At 30.5% G+C, this 19,613-nt stretch overlaps 1 protein-coding gene across 1 annotated transcript; it reads right to left on the bottom strand.

Annotated features, from left to right (window-relative positions):
- Nucleotides 1-1,136: 1,136 nt before the first annotated feature.
- On the bottom strand, nt 1,137-17,222 carry LOC132746774 (two pore calcium channel protein 1-like). The gene is made up of 19 exons (XM_060736025.1): nt 16,593-17,222; nt 15,263-15,345; nt 14,870-14,990; nt 14,442-14,570; nt 12,012-12,134; nt 11,506-11,624; nt 10,684-10,788; nt 9,537-9,663; nt 8,945-9,146; nt 7,604-7,748; nt 6,498-6,662; nt 5,239-5,303; nt 4,682-4,763; nt 4,357-4,426; nt 3,828-4,047; nt 3,376-3,466; nt 2,733-2,849; nt 1,993-2,180; nt 1,137-1,553 (listed from the first exon to the last, which is right to left on the bottom strand). The coding sequence occupies exons 1-19, from the start codon at nt 16,980-16,982 to the stop codon at nt 1,426-1,428; spliced, it is 2,670 nt and encodes an 889-aa protein (XP_060592008.1). The 5' UTR covers nt 16,983-17,222; the 3' UTR covers nt 1,137-1,425.
- Between the last annotated feature and the right edge of the window lie 2,391 nt (nt 17,223-19,613).

The following is a 19,613-nucleotide window of genomic DNA, read 5'->3' as shown; positions in this document are numbered from 1 at the left end:
CAAAACCAATTTAGCATGTTAATTGACTACACTATTATTAAACAACGCATATTAGATATTTATTATCAAAGTTGGTATTATTCTATCAATAATTCTAGACGTCTAGATACATACAGTTAGACTATAAAATATTAATTTGAATTTGAAAGTTATCTTGACTATATTAAGAACAAAAGATTTCCAAAATTTCGCGTGTACTCGTCCAAATATAGAATTGTGTTGTTCCGTTATGTATCAAATATGTAATACATACACTGATGGCGGTATAGCATTGAGAATATTAATATTTTACGGTTACTGGCTATAGTTTTTATTCCATTCAGACTTTATCAGTGTTTTGATTTTTAATATTGTCCATCAATTTCATTGAATTTAATAATGGATATGGAACACGCATCCACATATGGATCGCAATATTCATTTTGACTATCATCCTTGTATTCTTTTCATCATTATAGATAAATATTGTGTGATGTTTTTAACTTATTTTCAGTCATTTTCTATATCCTCACGTTGAATGTTTGACATACATAATTCCACAACAACCATTTTTTTTTTTAAAAGCTGCATGAAATAACAATGCATTAGTTGGTAATTATAAACGACCTTTATAAGGTTCGAAGAGCATTTCTATTTTTTATAATAATAGTTCATAGGAGTATTTAACAAAAAATAACTCAATATTGTAAAACTTACCGTCCATTATCGTCATAATATAGGGGAAATAAACCAACATATGCTTTACCGGAAACCAACATATCTTTTAACCGTGAACCATATGAAGCTTATTCCCCGTGTAAATATTTCAAATGGACTTGTACATCTTTCAATCTGGACAATCATTTTAAGAGAGAGTTTTACAGTAAGTACCGACTGAAAATCATGATCAGATGACGCGGATGTACTGGCAGATCTTGGTCTGCACTGGTGCCATTAGCAGAAACAGTTGCGCTCATCCGGGTAAGGATTCAGCAATGAACTAAAATCATAATCTTACCTGTTCTGAAAACCACATATGTATTACGTTTATTCAGGAATATTGTATAACATTTTTATAATCCCTGGTCTAACTCAACACACACGTGCTACTAAATATGGTTAATAAAAATATTGTCAACAAGAAAACTAAACTAAAATAATTCTCATCGTTTTATTATTGCACGTTATTTAAGTATTGCACAAAACTCACTGATAAAGTGTTAATAAATATGGACATGGTTACAATAATTGTATGTTATTTTAGTGTAAAGAATCTATGTAGTCATTACAAATATTAACTCCAACAACTTCAATGTACAATTAATGTATATACATGTATATATATATATGATAGCACCAGAAGCGAGGCACACGTTTGGCCATTATATGCGATATAAATTATAAAACAAAAACATTTTTTATAAAATTATGCAGTTAATTTTGTTCTTATGTAACGGCATCAAGAGTTACTGCCCGTTTCTTCTTGTAGTAAATTTCCATCTCATCGTTGTCGTCATCTGGGTTGATTTCTCCTTCAAACATTTGTTGCAGCAGAACTTCAACCTTCTTTCGACCTAAATAAAGGGAGACAAATATGGTTTATTGGCCTGGTTCAATACTGGTGGCAAAGGATGATTACTTTTTGCTCCAGCAGGGTAAAGGCTAAGTAAAATGAGATTTTTCTAAATACAGTTTTGTATATTGTACATGTAGATACTTCTTATTAAATAATTAATGAATGGTTACATTTGAACATACATGTATTTCATACCAGCAAATATACTGTACCATAATTATTTTATGATGACAACTTACGGTCGGTATGATTGCGCGTATGAAGATAAAATACTTAAAAAAGTAAGGAGCTCGTGAAAATTGTCTGACTTCTTACATTATTTACTCTTTTTTTTTACTTTTTATTCGCATTTTCGCTGATTGTGTAATTGTGTGAAAATATCATTATGATTGCACAATACAAGAAAGTAAATAATTATAAGCGACAAAAGGCCTCACTCTTTTTCTTGAGATGGAATCTTAGTCCTCTCTCATTACTAACATCTGGTATACTGTCAGTATCGCTCTCCGAGTCTTCTGTCGAATCATCTTGAGCACCAGGTACAGGAGGGGTACGGTCCACTTCTTGCTCGTTCGAAACTAGCTCCATCTGATCTATATCTGGTGCACCTTTCCGCTTCTTAGATCTGCAAAAACAGAAATACTTATCACTACTCTATTGATAAGATGCATTGTAAATACATGTAGGATAAAAGCTGTGATAAGTTTAGATTCTTAGCATTTATCGTCACCTTATTGCAGTAACAGGTTAACTCTTTATATAATTCAACAGGAGTTAACCCGTTATTCACCAAGGCGACATTATAAGCGTTTCTGTAGCTTTATGTAGTGTCTAATGTATTAATATGTAAAAAAAAACTTTGTATACTAGTATACTGGAAATGCTTAAACACTCATGTCTTTAGTCCAAGAGGCATACATTTGACATTGACAGTTAAAACTTATGGCAAGTAAATTTTAATTAACATTTCTATAACTCAAAATAAATAAACTTGAATCTCGGTAGTTATTTAGGTAACTATTAAGGTCGTCAAATGCAAGTACTCGACATAATTTAGCTGACAAGCTGTATTTGGCAACAACATGTTGTAAAAGTTCATATGAAAAGTAATATCATCACAATAAGGCATGAATGTTATAAAATCCCCCAAATAAAACTGTTTAAAAATAGCACATACTGGCCAATGCCAAGTCCCAATTCTTTTATTTTCGATTCAACGGCTGATTCGAATCTTCCAGTTTTTTGCAGCGAATACTCAAGGATAAATGCTTCGAGGATGAATGCGACGAAAATGCTGTAAAAAAGAGCAATATTTATTATACACTTATAAATGAAATATTGATGAAATAAAATGTGTATTTTCATTTTCTGTATTGTGACTGTAAAAATTTTTCACTGCAGTGAAACTTTTTTTCATATTTTCACTGGTGTCTTGCAGGACTACTTTCATCTAAATCCAGCCAAAACACAAAATTTCAAGGGAAGTCTTTCAAATTGTAATGTGAGAAAAAAAGAAAAATGTATATAATAAACAGAAAATTCAAGTTTTTTCTATAAATACAGGATTTATTTTCATCTTCTGATATATGTGAATATCCTTTATATATTTATTTTAAAAATCAATATACTTAGTTAAAACTTAAAAAATGTACCCTAGAACACTCAGAACAGTATACATTAGATGAACTATCATAAGTTGGTTAACAATTAAGAACTAGAAAAATAAAAAGATAATTTTATCTAATATTAGCTTTGTTTGCATTTTTTACCAAATGACTAACACATGTCGTGTTGTGATAATACTAAAAACACAATCTTACTTCAAAACAATGATGACACAGGACATGTGAAATATAAAGAAGTATAGCCTAGCAGCTTTGTTGGTGACAAACACAAATCCGGACGAGAGAAGTGGATAGAGGTTAAGAAAAAATATATTGTTCTAATTTATACAACGTTGGTACATTAGCTGATATTACCCGAAAGAATAGGTCTAGAGCAAGCACAGATAAAATGAGATTTTACAGTTCCATAAACTAGATTATAATTTAATAAAATCAGGTTCGAATGAGTCGCATTAAAAGCTACGATTTGCACAATATTTGATACAGTTATTTATGTTTCAAAACTAAATAACTATTTTCAGTCACAATGTTTTAAGTTGCGTTAAATTAAATCGGTGCTATAATTATAAACTTTTATTATACTGTCTACAATTACGTTAATTACACAGCTACGTAATAATTAGTGAAAAATGGTGAAAAAAGGATATCATGCCACTGGTTGACCACGGTCAGTTCAAACAAAATGACAAAAGCCTTTAGTATATCGTTGAAATTATTGTTGCAGTAATGATTACGGTAGAATGCCGTGCCGTTCAACTTCGGATTACCACAGAACATATCACTTGGATTTGTCTCCTCGTAACCATGGTAAGTAATCAAACCGTGGAAAATCTCCATGCCAACTATTGCAAACATGTAATAAAGCACCTGGAATAAAATCCCCATCGAAAAAAGAAGTACAATGTATGTAAATATACTGTAATGATATACCTAACATTAAATAAAGTACGTTTTGTCTTTATACAGTAAGAATATACAATATTCACGAAAATATGTATCAAATTAAAAGGATTCACGTTTATTAGTAAATTATTGTAAATTATTGTAGAATTATTACAAATTGTTTTAAACCATTATTGGTTTAAAATGTGAAAGCTGAAAGCTATTAAATTTTCAACTTTTGTACCAAATATTAAATTATGTTTAATTTTCTAAATGACTTCAAACAATACTTACAAATAGAACGCCGCCATATGTTGCCATAGAAGGACCAATATTCATTATAGTCATCAAAATAACTTTAAATCTAGAATAAAAACATATTTGTTATTATAAATTAGAAAAATCAAAATTTATCTAAATGATTCACATGGAAAGATGTTTATTTTGCTTCTTTTATTTGGTTTACTTTAATTTGATATCTGTTGTTTTGGTGGTTAAGGGGACCGAGGAAATGTATACCAAATCATTGTTTTATGCTCAAAACGAGAGTGTAGAAGATATATTCACTTTCTGATGAAAAACAATGACTAAACGTAAAGATACAGATTTAATGCGTTACCTTTGAATGCTTACAAAAATCTTAATCAAACGCATGACTCTGAGAACCAAAAGAAGGTCCAACGTACTTAATTCTTCACCACCTGCAAAATAATAATATTCCTTCAATATCTTTCTAGCCTACAATGTAGCAGATAGGAGCAGATTACATATCGTTAACAGAGGAAGTAAATCAGTAACGAATTTTATGATAATAATACTATCCTTATTTAATATTTCTATAACGATACATTACTGTTTTTCCATGCGTTTGGTAGATATTTGCATATTAATATAGCAATCGCTCTCTTTTTTCTAGTCTGGGATTCAGGCGTTGATATATTTTGCTTATTCATAACGTACGCGCTATTTCGTACTCGTTCGTGTTTTTGATAGTATCAACTTGCCAAACAGAAGCACATACAAAATCGACAGACTGGAACCCAGGCTTACTTTTTTCTATTAATCATGTTGAAATATAATGGAAAGCATTTAAGTGCTGATTCCGAAAAAAATCTGATACAAAAGTTTGCAAGAAACATGAATTAAACTCAGTTAATGTTAACAACGACAATCGACCTTTTCCAGATCCGGATTCAACAGCAGTTGCTATGACGGCACCAAAAATGACCACAAAGTCGAATCTGCAAACGAAAACATTTGTGATTATATATGTGCATGTAAAACAAGGATGTGAGTCACGCTATTGTTTAGTCCACTCTTTATTTCTAAATTATTTTCTAGTAAGCCTAATAAAAATTCTTGATTGTAAATGAAATAAAAATGCATGCATGCTAAGTATTTTGATCAAAAATGCTAATTTGATGATTAATAGGTTCTTAAATTAAATGAAAATCATTATAATTATGGTAATTAAATTTATATCTAGAATCTTGAACGAAACGATGTTGAGTGTATGTTCCGAAACTAGAAAGAAATAAAATGTTAATTTATTGTATAAGAAAGACATAAAGTATAAATTTAATTCACAAAAAAAATAATGCTAATTAAATGTAACCTAAGTAATCTATAAACGATTAAAATACTAATTTGATGTACATAATCTAGAAATGAACAAAAAATAAAATGTAATGAAATGCTAATTAAATGTTGGTGAATGATCTGGAAAGAAATAAAATGCTAATCTGATGCATGTAAAGAAAATCTAGAAAAAAATAAAATGTTAAAAGTATGTACGTAAGGAATCTAAATATAAGAAAAAGTAACTTAATGGCCATAGAAAATTAAAAAATTCAATGTAGATAAAATACAAATATATTTGTATACAAACAATATAGAAATAAATAAAATATGAAATTAATGAACATAAAGAATTTCAAGTAAAATGATATGCCTATCTTATGTGCATACAGAATGTGGGAAGAGATAAGATGCTAATCTAATGTATACAAAGAACATATAACATAGATAAAATACTAATTTAATGTATATAAAGAAGCTTTAAAAAAAGCTTATTGAGCACACAACCTGACTAATGTTCAGATCTACTTATTTCTTATATCCTAATGGGTAGCGTTATTTAGGAGCTGAATTTAATCAGATTGTTGAGCAAATTACTTTGTACTATGTATTTTACTTGTGAGCAAAATTTCACTTATGCAATATAATACAACATATGATTTTGAAGTAAAGTTCGCTTATAGACCAAAGAAATGACTATGGAAGGTCCAAATGTCACTTACATGTTCCATGCTCTACGAAAGAATTCTTTACTGTATTTGACTTGCGAGCAGCATTCCACTAATGCAATATTACTCGGCAGGAAAGTTCGTTTATAGACTAAGGAAATGTCTACGAAAGGTACAAATGCCACTTACATGTTCCAGACTCGACGAAAGAATTCTTTAGGTCCATAGACGTACATTTTCATGACGATTTCAAACATGAAGATTGATAAGAAGAACCAATCTGATTCGTCTATATCGAATCCAATAAACCAAGCGTTAAGAAATATCATAAAGTCAAAGAATATCCTGAAGAATCTACAAAAGATAAAGAAAAAGATGTCTCTTATGTTTTACAGTATACACAGGCACAAAAAGTTACTTACAATCATTGGCCTAGTTGTTCAAAACTTTTGTTAAATATTAGATAATGAAATAATTGTTAAATTAACAAAAGATTGTTAATTTCTTCGTAAGCAATCCTGTTGTTCAAACATTGTTAACATTACAATTATGTGAAATTAACAAATTGTTATTTTTTGTTTGTTAGATATCTTTGTTAATAGCTTTTTCCTGTCCCTACTTAATACAGGAACGCAACGGGCATGTACAAGGAATGAATCAAAATAACCCCTCGGGGAAAATGTTAACTGTTACCCACAAACCTATGTGTTACTTATTTATTACTATTTTGAAAGAATTTGCTATATTTAATCTTATTTATGTTTATATTATTTTGTATAAGATAGCTTTAACAGTATAATAGTTACATTATTTTGAATCATCCCTCGAATATAGGAATTTGAACAATTTACAGACGAACTTTCTTTTAAAACAGTATGAAACTTTTCAGTACATATCATTTAAACATTAAAATACTTTCAAATACAATCAAAGTTATATTAATACATTTTCGATTTTATTAGTTTTTGTTGTTTTCGTAAACCTACAAAAATGCGACTGGAAATAATGCAAACACGAGTACTATATCAAAAAGAATATTTTCATTGTGTTTTACGCCAGTGACATTTCTCTTCTTTTGTTTCATTCAAACTTCTCCCAAGAATTTAACCTCTTTGTAATAAATTATTTCATTTTTTTCAAGTACGATGTATTTTGTAAATCATTATAGCCAAGTTTTGGGATTTTTTTTTCAATAGACGAAAAATTGTGCTGCTGCTATGCTCAGCACATCTGTACAAGTTTAGTGATACTCTTGAATATAGTTCTAGATTGTAAAGAGTGAAAACATAACTAACTTGTGTCTAACACAGATTTTGATCACGTTACTGACTTTGTGATTATATATATCTGGGATCTTCTTCTCTAGAAAGGTTTGTCTCTCCTGCACCTCTGACACGGGTACTTGCAACAAATTTATAAGGTTTAGAAAGTCTCTCTTATCTGGAAATGAAAGTGAAAGTTCTGAAAACGGAGTATCCTCTAGTGAATAAAGTAAGCAATGAAAGTGATGATCTGAACAAGGTGAAATCATTGAAGAGCAAAGCGATGAAAGAGTGATTTCCTATGATTTTATATATTTATAGGAGAAGTATCTTATGGACAGTAAAGCTAAAGAAGTAATAAACCTAAAGCAAAATAAGATAGCCCTGGTGGACAACATTGGGAGCAATGATCCTTATATGCAAAAAAAATCCTAAAGAGCAAAGCAAGAAAAACAAAGGAAACTATTCAGAAATTAAGCCGACATACATGTAGTGTTAACGAGGTAAAAAGTTAAAGTAATGATCAAAAAGAATTTCCTGAAAGTGGCAAAGAAATCTCAAGTTAAAAGGGTATGATATGATAAATATCAGTCTATACAAGATAGTTATTATACATAGAATCCGATAAGTTAATTATAATATTGATATCTCTCTAAAACTAATTAACAAACTGTTTAAACTCACAAGAAAAGTAAATAATTTTTAAAAACATCATTATTTTTTGCGACGAAACCAAAACAACTGATAACAAATAAACAAAAGCGGCTAATGGTAGATAATCTACAGCCGCTCAGGTCACATTTTTCTGATATATTGAATATGGCACACAGCCTAGCACCGACTGAAACATAACTATCCTAAAAGGAGCATAACAAGCTAAGATTTGAAATTCTTACATGCATCAATTGGAGAACTTTAAACGGAAAAATATGGTAAAGATAATGAAGAAATATGCTCAGAATTAAATTGAAAATTGATATTTAGTGCGATTCATAACACGATTTAAGTTTTAAGCATTACATTATTAGCTAATTTTGCACAACATAAATTGTTATTCTTTAATGACGAAGTGGTATTTTTCACACAATTTACTGGTATAGATCCACATCTAATGATATGAATTTTTTTAATACATGTATTTCCAACCTCGTCATGTCAAAAAACCCAGAATGATCTCGGAACCAAAGACACAGAATCGATGATCAGTAGAAGCATACAAATGAATACAATACTCAAATATGATAACGCCGATAGTTTCAGTCACCACAAAACCATCCGATTTTGTTTATTTTTACGATAGGCTAACAATCAGGGCTGGGCTAATAATAAGGAAATAAATTATGAAAAAAATGCACATATACTATCTACACATACTTATATGGCCTTTCCCATCTTTATCCAGAATGACCATCAGTAGTTCTATCCTTTCTAAACTTTTATTTGGAAGGACACGCCTCATTATTGTTGTCCACAATGTTTTGGTCATTATTTCTTCACCATTTCTCGTCACGTTAAGGATCTTGAACGCTTGGCGTAGTTTCCTTCTTTTACCAAATACTGCATCGCGAATTTCATTCTAAGTAAATTGATGAAAAATTATTATTAAATACACATAATTTGTTTTACAGGACTTTGATTCTAAAATAAAAATAAACGAAATGTATGTTTAGAAACCTTAGATATAGATTGATTTAATCTTCGATCATTTTTACATTGGTTGTACAGATTAATAGAAATTGATTTTAGAAAGAGAAAAAAACATAGTAAAGGTCGAGACATTTAAAAAGGAAATGTATATGAGATTGTCATCAGATAAAATATATCACAGACCGTTTTAACTTTTAAGGTATCAAATAAAAACAGCTAGGAAAATAACATATTTTTTAAAAAAGTAAATAATGTTTAGTTGTAATTTTAACATAAGCTTTAGAATTTCGTAGTGCTTCCACGAGTTTATGTAGCTAACCTTTAAGTTGTTCCTGTAGTTATTATAGATAGCAGCTAGAACAATGCTCATGAACACGTACAGACAGATGATCAAGTACACGCCAAAGTACAAAGCAAACCAATTGTTCTCATCATAGGCTGGCATCCTGCCAATAGAAATATATCCTTAAACATGTTGATTTTTTATAATCGCTGATTTTTTTTTTCATGCAGAACTTGCATATTTGGAACTGACCATGATCTCATCCATTTCTTTTGAGAGATTAAAAGTTAGTCAGTCAACAGTATAGAGCCTGGTGAGATATGATCGTGTAATATAATACAGCGCTATTTGTAATAGTATTATCTGTCAATTGAACATTGCGGTTAAGATCGGAATACCCGTCCAGAGGGTATCCGAGGTTTGCCGAGTAACCGTATCTGACAAACGGCAGAAGTATTCAACATTGGTTCCTAAATTCTCGGCATTCAAATTGTTTTGTTTTTATTTAATTATTTTTGTTAGTTTGTTTGACTTTTTTTTTGGCTTTTCTTTTTTTCTTTTTTTTTTTTTTTTTTTTTTTGGGGGGTGGGGGTCATTTTAGCTTTGAAGGTATTTTCTAACTAAATTTAGAACTCTTATAGGAAACTTAATCCTGTTGCAAATTTTCATAAATAAGACTAAGGAAAAAAGCAATCCATTTGATATCTTACGTGTTTTATGCAAAATAGTCTAGATAAGTCACTGCACTAAGTACACTTGATTATGTTTTCTTTATATTATTGTTTTAGAATACTTCCTCTGCATTCTGCTTTAACCCTTACCATGCTAAATTTCTTAAATGGATTGTCCATCTTTTTGTCTGGACAAAACCATTCATCATTTTAGGGAAATGTTCATAATATGTAACGTTATTGGATGAATGGCGAACAGTTCAGACCATGATCAGACGGCATGGGCCTTGGACTGCACTGGCCGCATTGGAAGATTTACTCATCAGAAGCAGACGAAGAGTTAATTCATTTTTTTCCTAATAAACAGTATATATACTAGAGTTAATTAATTCATATATAATAAACAGTATATACTAGAGTTAAATCATTTATATCTTATAAACAGTATATACTAGTACTAGAGTTAAGTGGTTTATATCTATTAAACAGTATATACAAGAAAACGTGCTTACATGATGTCAGGATTATTTGCTGTTGTCACAAGTACATAAAGGTCCCAAATGCTGTCAAAGTAGTTTTTGAAGTACTCTGTGCCATCGGGGTAGGTCAAACTTTGCCTAAAAAATAAATAATATATGTATAGTTCAGATAATAGCATAACGAAATTCAAAAATTGCTAATTTATTTTATGTGAAATTTTGTTTCTTGAACGTTTTACAATAAAATTGATTCAGATTCAGAGTTAAAGACAACGTGTACGAGTTGTGCATTCTAGAGCGAATTTTTTAAAAGCTCTCTTTCTACTTATGAATACGTATAATATGATAAAAGGAAATAGTTATAGGAAGAAAAGCGGAATCCCTGATGGACGCCCAAAAACTCCAGATTTGAAAATGTTGCAGGCTCGGTTTGATTCAGCCTGTTCATGGACAGTAGTTGAAAGTGCAAGCTATACCCCACGCCCCCTAGCACCGGCTACTATCAGATAAAGATTACGGCAAGGAAATTAGTCTTTGAAGACTGGTAATAGCTAGCCAATAAAACCATTTCAAAATGTGTAATCAAGGATTATACTTTTTATAAGAAATAACCATGATCAGTTGTTGAACTGATACTTCGTTACAATATTAATTTACATTTTAAATCATTCATATTATGATCTATTACTGTTATTATTTGAGTTCAATTGTGAAGGAAGTATGTTACTGATTTGGACTACTCGCGAGACCGATCCCTGAAACTATTGTCGTCATAATTATGATGAAGCATATTTCGTCGTATGGGTAAACAATCCAAACAAATATCAATATTTTGTCATTACATTGCATACTTACCTTCTACCAAAGAGTTTCAGACCAAGAAGAGCAAACAAGAAAACACTCATCATGAACAAGATGAGGACATTCAGAATCTCCGGAACAGTTCGTCTAATATTCCTGAAAGCCCTACGTATCTGTACCAGAACAAATAAACTTAAATAAAATCAGTTATTTTTCTATAAGATTAAAAAACTAATAATTTGTATAAAAATATTCTTTGGGTATAAAAATAGACCTATGTATGAATACTGCTTCAAAATTGTTTCTTCAAATTTTATTTGCGACTATTTAATTATTGCAACGGTCAATAAAAAGTCTAAATTACAGCTAAATTAAAAGTTTAAAGTTTTGCATACTAAATATGTAAAAAAAAACAATCGTCATATTATTTCCGGCTACAGTTGAACGTACTTTGTAAAAAATATTAAAAGCATGTATATTTTTAATCTAATCATACCGTCACAGTATTTCAGTTTTTAAACTGGAAGAAACACACAAAGCTTGCTGTGAAATAAAGTTACCTGACGACCATCAGAGAAATTTATAATGAGCATTGATCGAAGAGGTCTGGACCATCTGACTGGATTGGAATCCGGTGCTTGGTTCACCCATATCACATAGCAAATCATGTCTAGTATAGTCAACTGTAAATATCACATGGCAAATCATGTCTAGTATAGTCAACTGTAAATATCACGTAGAAAACCATGTCTAGTATAGTCAACTGTAAATATCGCATAGTAAATCATGCCTTGTATAGTCAACTGTAAATATCATATAGCAAATCATGTCTAGTATAATCAACTGTAAATATCATATAGCAAATCATGTCTAGTATAATCAACTGTAAATATCACATAGCAAATCATGTCTAATATAGTCAACTGTAAATATCACATAGCAAATCATGGCTAGTATAGTCAACTTAAAATATCACATAGCAAATCATGTCTAATATAGTCAACTGTAAATATCACATAGCAAATCATGTCTAGTATAGTCAACTGTAAATATCACATAGCAAATCATGTCTAGTATAGTCAACTGTAAATATCACATAGCAAATCATGTCTAGTATAGTCAACTGTAAAATATCACATAGCAAACCATGTCTAGTATAGTCAACTTAAAATATCGCATAGCAAATCATGTCTAGTATAGTCAACTGTAAATATCACATAGCAAATCATGTCTAGTATAGTCAACTGTATATATCGCATAGCAAATCATGTCTAGTTTAGTCAACTGTAAAATATCACATAGAAAACCATGTCTAGTATAGTCAACTTAAAATATCGCATAGCAAATCATGTCTAGTATAGTCAACTGTAAAATATCACATAACAAATCATGTCTAGTATAGTCAACTTAATATATCGCATAGAAAATCATGTCTAGTATAGTCAACTGTAAATATCACATAGCAAATCATGTCTAATATAGTCAACTGTAAATATCACATAACAAATCATGTCTAGTATAGTCAACTGTAAATCACATAACAAATCATGTCTAGTATAGTCAACTGTAAATATCACATAACAAATCATGTCTAGTATAGTCAACTGTGAATATCACATAGCAAATCATGTCTAGTATAGTCAACTGTAAAATATCACATAGCAAACCATGTCTAGTATAGTCAACTTAAAATATCGCATAGCAAATCATGTCTAGTATAGTCAACTGTAAATATCACATAACAAATCATGTCTAGTATAGTCAACTGTGAATATCACATAGAAAATCATGTCTAGTATAGTCAACTGTAAAATATCACATAGCAAACCATGTCTAGTATAGTCAACTTAAAATATCGCATAGCAAATCATGTCTAGAATAGTTAACTGTAAATACGAGGGATATTCAAATATGAATGCAACTGGGTCAATTTTCAGAAGTGCTTAACAAACAATGCCAAAATTATTATCTCAATCCTTCAAAATACTCACCACCATGTGATATACAAAGTTTTAGTCTTTTAATGGTAAACATACCATAATGATAAAGTAATGGAAAACTTACGCGATGGTAAATTTACTTTCCTTATAAAGTATTGGCAAATTTACTTTTATAATAAAGTTATGGTAAACTTACTATAATGATTAAGTAATGGTAAACTTACTATAATGATATAATGATAACGTAATGGTAAACTTGCTACAATGATAAAGTAATGGTAAACTTACTATAATGATAAAGTAATGGAAAACCTATATATTATAATGATAAAGTAATGGTAAACTTACTATAATGATAAAGTAATGGTAAACTTCTATATTATAATGATAAAGTAATGGTAAACTTACTTTAATGATAAGGTAATGGTAAAATTATATATTATAATGATAAAGTAATGGTAAACACTTATATATTATAATGATAAAGTTTTGGTAAACTTATATATTATAACGATAAAGTAATGGTAAACTTGTTATATTGATAAAGTAATGGTAAACTTACTATAATGATTAAGTAATGGTAAACTTACTATAAGGATAAAGTAATGGTAAACTTGCTACAATGATAAAGTAATGGTAAACTTACTATAATGATAAAGTAATGGAAACCTATATTATAATGATAAAGTAATGGTAAACTTACTATAATGATAAAGTAATGGTAAACTTACTATAATGATAAAGTGATGGTAAACTTATATATTATAATGATAAAGTAATGGTAAACTTATATATTATAATGATAAAGTAATGGTAAACTTACTATAATGATAAAGTAATGGTAAATGTATATATTATAATGATAAAGTAATGATAAACTTGCTATAATGATAAAGTAATGGTAAACTTACTATAATGATAAAGTACTGGTAAACTTGCTATAATGATAAAGTAATGGTAAACTTACTATAACGATAAAGTAATGGTAAACTTACTATAACGATAAAGTAATGGTAATCTTACTATAATGAAAACGTAATAGAAACTTACTATAATGATACCTATGACCATAATGTTTTTGGTATCTCTCCAAAATATACTCGGAATACTGAAGTAAGCACAATGTATTACTCTGGCGATGAATAAAATTAAGCACGATATCTCGATGAGCATTGTCCCCTAAAATGAAAAATAAGAAATTGAATTGAACGGTGGAAAACATTTATGAAAAGAACGTGTAGTCTCTTGCGTTATTGAATATGTATTACTAAAACAAGCCAAATTCCGAATTATAGCTAGAAATAAAAGGGGGTCAGATAAGGACGGTATATCCCACCTTAGCGATTACATGTAGTACCGTTAAGACAGAAATTAGGAAAAGAAAAAAAAGCGGGGGATTGGGTTTAATCTTCAAGTTTATTTAATTTTTGTAATATAATTATAACAATTGTGTATAAATATATTCAAGTAATTCTTACCCAATATGGGAGTTCCCATCCTTTCCTCGTCGGTGCTTCAAATAGTGCCAACGAAAGATTTAGAAGTATACATAAATAAAGTCCCCATCGGAAAAACCACTTGTGATATATAATGTAAGACCTGTTTGCACAAACCAAAAATAAAGTTATGAAAATGAAAAGCGGTATATTTATTGTATTATTTTACGTACTTAATAATATGTGTTCAATTAAGAAATATATATTTTGATTTTTTTGTTTTTGTTAGTAAGGACATTGTAAATTAAGCAACATTTAAGATGTAAACAAGTAACTCTTAAATGTCTGTGAGTTAACATATTTTATCCCTTAAATAAGTATTTTTATTCTTATGAAATTAATTAATTTGAAAAAAAAACTGACGTAAATTCTTACCTTACATGTGTAGGATCGGTTTTGTAAGTAAAGTTTCTACCAGTTTCCGCATCTTTGATAAGTGTTTCAGCAAGGATCAAATCCTAATTTTGTAGAAACAGACATGGTTAAGCGCCGTCATTTTGTTACATTTAATGTCATAATGCACTTATGGAAATAAGTACTTATTTATGTATTTATGTAAAGAGAAAAGATCTATATCAAATTAAGTAGAAATGTAACATGTTTAATTTAAATATAAGAAAAGCGTTCTTTTTTTCTTGTGTGTGTGTGTGGGGGGGGGGGTTGTCGCATTTTTGTTGTAATTGTTGTTTGTGTTGTTGTTGTTTTTTATTGTTGTTTTTTTTGTTGTTGCTTTTTTTCGTTTTCGGTGGCTTTAAGGTCACTCCTGTTACAAAACTTAAAAGTATCTACTCATATCTATCATATTTTTAAATGGCATGGTTTTAACGTACATTTTTATTGATGTTTAAATTATCTATATACAGTGCACGGCAGCTGTTATCTTAATTTTGTTCAAATAAGGAAATTGTATTGTATTTAAATTATCATTATTATTATTATTTGACATGTTATATGACCGCGTAAACGTTTTTTATCAATATATCCCTCGCCTAGCCGCTCGGGTTATATAATTTAACAGTCGTTTATTCTTAATTGTCCATATAACCTTTCAAAAAAATCTTTGTAACTAAAAATATAGTCATCTAAGCACAATGGCATATAGAAGTTATGTGATTTATTTCCATTTAAATTACACTAGAGACGATTTCACTCAATGCCCATAGACTATCTCAAGTGCATTTATGTTAAGAGAGTGACTTGTACGAGGTCATTAGCAGTATCGTAAAGATTATAGGGACCGACTAAAACTTATACGTTCAATGGTACTCACTATTGTATTAGTTTAAAGCAGCTTGCCTCCAGATTTGCGATATTTTTTGTGAATATTGTTTTCATGAGTAAAAATGTTTTCTAGTATACAAATTAAGCGATTTAACAAAACAAATGTGCTTCGTACCCACGGATATTATATGTAACTTCCCCGTTATGAGGCCTAAAGGGTAACAATTTGTTAATACGAGTAAAATAGTAAATTCTGTCATGTTTTAAGGAAAACATTCTAAGTTTCGCCTAAATTGAGAATAAATGTATTTATACAAATCTGAAGGTTTATTATGCTAATCTGGAGGCGTGTCGCTTTAAGAATATACTTATTGTTTCTCTTTCTTATTTGTAATACACCAGACCATGATGTGATTTTTGATTGGCTATACTGTACAGTTTTGTAAAATTTCATTTATTTTGTTTATATGGTTATATACTTTACCTCTTCTGTTAAATGCTGTAAGTCCTCTTCTTTACTCGGGTGTCGTTTGCGATAAGATGATGGACTGCTAGATGGTGTTTCTATTTTGACAATTTGCACTGTTGATGAATTTTCTTTCCTCGCTGAAGCGGGCGACGATGTTGGAGTTGTTGATTTGTGTACATCGTTTCCGAGTTTAAGTCGCTCTTTTGACACTTTTGCCGGCGGTGGAATTTTAAGCGTTTCAACACTTATATTGTTTGAAGTATTACCCACCGAAAGAGTGTTTGCCTCGGCCAATGTCTGAGCATTTTTGGACGGAACGCCGTCATGAATCACATTTTCAGTCGACGATTCGTCGTCAACTACGTCTATAACTATCACAGGGTTGGAATCCGCCGACGATGACATTCCAAGGCATTTATATGTTTCCTTTTAACTTAAACACATTATTGTTAAACTAATTAAATTTTAATCCTTAATCACACATTTTACATTTATAGATATTTTTTCCTATACTATTTAATTATTGGATATGCATCTTTATTTTAGAAAAAATAACCGTCACAGAAATAACCAGTTTCAGCGATTTAATATTAACTGAACTTCGAATCCATGTAATAAGGAGGCGTGTACCACATACATTGGGGATAAACTCAAGATTACGGTATCTTTGTATTAGTACAATACTAAAATTTATACCCACACATCTTGTGGTTATCACTACAATAAGATTAGAAACTGTTATTTACATACGGCTAGCCTTTATCAAGATAAATTGTATATGCAAATGTTTAAAAATCATTTAAACTTATGACAATTTTAACTTTGCATGCTGCTTAAAGCTGATGATGCGGGTGTGTACGGTAGCAAATCAACACGATTGTCGATTACCTCGAAGAATCCACTGAGTTTTTTTTTACATGACTGGGACGGGATTGGAAATATTTTTTCTGAGATTATTTTACCATTTAATGAAGTAAATAAGTGGCGGCGTGGACGAGTTGCTAACTCGTCGGACTAGTAGCCGCATGGGTTCAAACCCTGTCAGGGACAAGTCGTTGTTTTCTTGAGCAAGAAACTTACACTCATTGCTCAATCGTACTGGTTGGTTCCAGGAACGGATTCGAAAGTGTGTCTACAATCATATTGCTTCCTACACAATCAAGCTTAAATAAATTATGTATAAACCCAAGTTGTGGGCAAATTTTCCGAATAATAATAATTATTATTTATTATTATTTATTATAATGATATTATTATTATTATTATTAATGTAACGATTTGTTGTTGTGGATTAGCGTCCAGCTAGGTCTAGCAAATATTTTTAAGTTTTTCAAGGTCAGCAAAACACAATAGTTTAATTTCATCTTTTCAAAGAAAATGTAACATTCTTAATACGTTTGTTTAATATGAATTCGCCATGTTATTTCATAATGTCAACATTGCCTGTAACAAAGATATGTATTTGTTTAAATTGAGACTTAAACTATTCCCGTGTCTGTGATCTTTTGTCCCCACACCTCCTTCTATAGATTTGAACCATTATAGCTACTGAATCTGATGTTACATCTCACATGAAGCGTTAATTAAGTCAATTGTTTGTCATGTGGATGGGCAGTATGATGGTTTTCTATTCGATTCTTGATTTTCTTGTTAAAACATTGCTGCTCCTGTTTTTTCGCCCATCTTATTGAATATTGTGGTGAGCTGTTCTTACAAGAGAGCTGGTTACCATTTACATAATGATGATATATTTGTTTAACTTTTTCACCGCTTTTGGGGGGGGGGGGTGTGTTTTAGGCCCAAACTTGATTAATATGAATGAGTCGAGATCAACTTCCTAACACCAGACATGTAGCTTACATGTATAGTAGATGCATATAAATATATTCAGAAAAAAGGAAGTGACGTAACGTTGAGCGACGCCCACCGTGACGTTGTGAGTCGTCTATCGCGTTATTCTTTAGTGTGAATATACTCCGTAAGGTCGATATGTTCTATACTTATTTTTTTTACAGATTTTCAAATGTCTTTCGGTATTGATCATTTTCGTATAGTTTTTCGAGTCCCGTTATCGAAAAATCACTGAATTTGTTCCCTAGCTTATACCACATTCGTCGATTTACACGTGATCTGATTGCGTACCTTGTACGAGGGCCCGTTCAAACCAATAAACGTGTATGTTTCAATGGCATAATGACAAAACGTGCACTTTTTAACAGATCTGCAAGGAGAACAGGAATTCAGTTGTCAAAGGAAGTGTTTGTTGTGTTTTTATGATCTAGAATGACCTGTAAATTATTTCTGTTTCTGAATGCCGTAATATGATTTTGAAATATTTCTTGCATTCTGTCTTGAAGTATACAATTCTGGTATGTGCTTGCACGCGTACTTTTTGTCATATATTCGGGAGTGCCCGGGGAATCGTCGGTACCATGCGGACTTCTTCAGTTTCTGTTTTATGTCCATTACATGTACTGTATAGTATAATTATATACATGTAAATTACATTTATCATGCACGTTATAACATCAAGAAAACATATTACATTAATACACCAGATCCACTGGCATTAAACAATGTATAAATCAAAAAGTAATTATCCGAAATAATATGAGGTTATTAAATGATATTGTCATAATGGTATCTCATCCACTGGCTGGGGGATTGTTTCAAGTGGTCTTCACTATGGAACCATTGCTTTTCACGAATAGATTTTATCATTGATTCCCGTAAAGTATAAAAAAATTAACCCATGGAAATTTGTTAAATGTCATTTGCTAGGTCGGATTCATTTCTAGACTTGTCTTTGCATCTTTTAATACGTTTTTTTTCCATTTTACACGGTCAAATTACTCTCTGCTCGTACATGTATTTCAACTATTATGATCAATTTCATTTATTTGATAATCATAAAAGTGTTATTCCAGGAATGAAGTTTGTTACCGAATTTGGGAGAAGGGGTGAAGTGTCTGCGAAATCTGGGGGTAAAGTGTTTGGAGGTGGCTTGTGCTGTTAAACATGTAAAATACCAACAAG

Source organism: Ruditapes philippinarum, unplaced genomic scaffold (genome assembly GCF_026571515.1).
Source record: "Ruditapes philippinarum isolate M1 unplaced genomic scaffold, ASM2657151v2 ctg796_1_1_1_1, whole genome shotgun sequence".
Taxonomy (NCBI): domain Eukaryota; kingdom Metazoa; phylum Mollusca; class Bivalvia; order Venerida; family Veneridae; genus Ruditapes; species Ruditapes philippinarum.
This window is presented reverse-complemented; position numbering and strand designations above follow the sequence as displayed.

Coding starts and splice junctions, on each gene's coding strand:
- LOC132746774 (XM_060736025.1), bottom strand. CDS start 16,982: ATGTCATCGTCGGCGGATTCCAACCCTGTGATAGTTATAGACGTAGTT. Junction 9,147..9,536: donor ACTACAGGAACAACTTAAAG/GTTAGCTACATA, acceptor CAATTTACTTAG/AATGAAATTCGCGATGCAGT. Junction 7,749..8,944: donor AGATGGGAAAGGCCATATAA/GTATGTGTAGAT, acceptor TTTCATTTCCAG/ATAAGAGAGACTTTCTAAAC.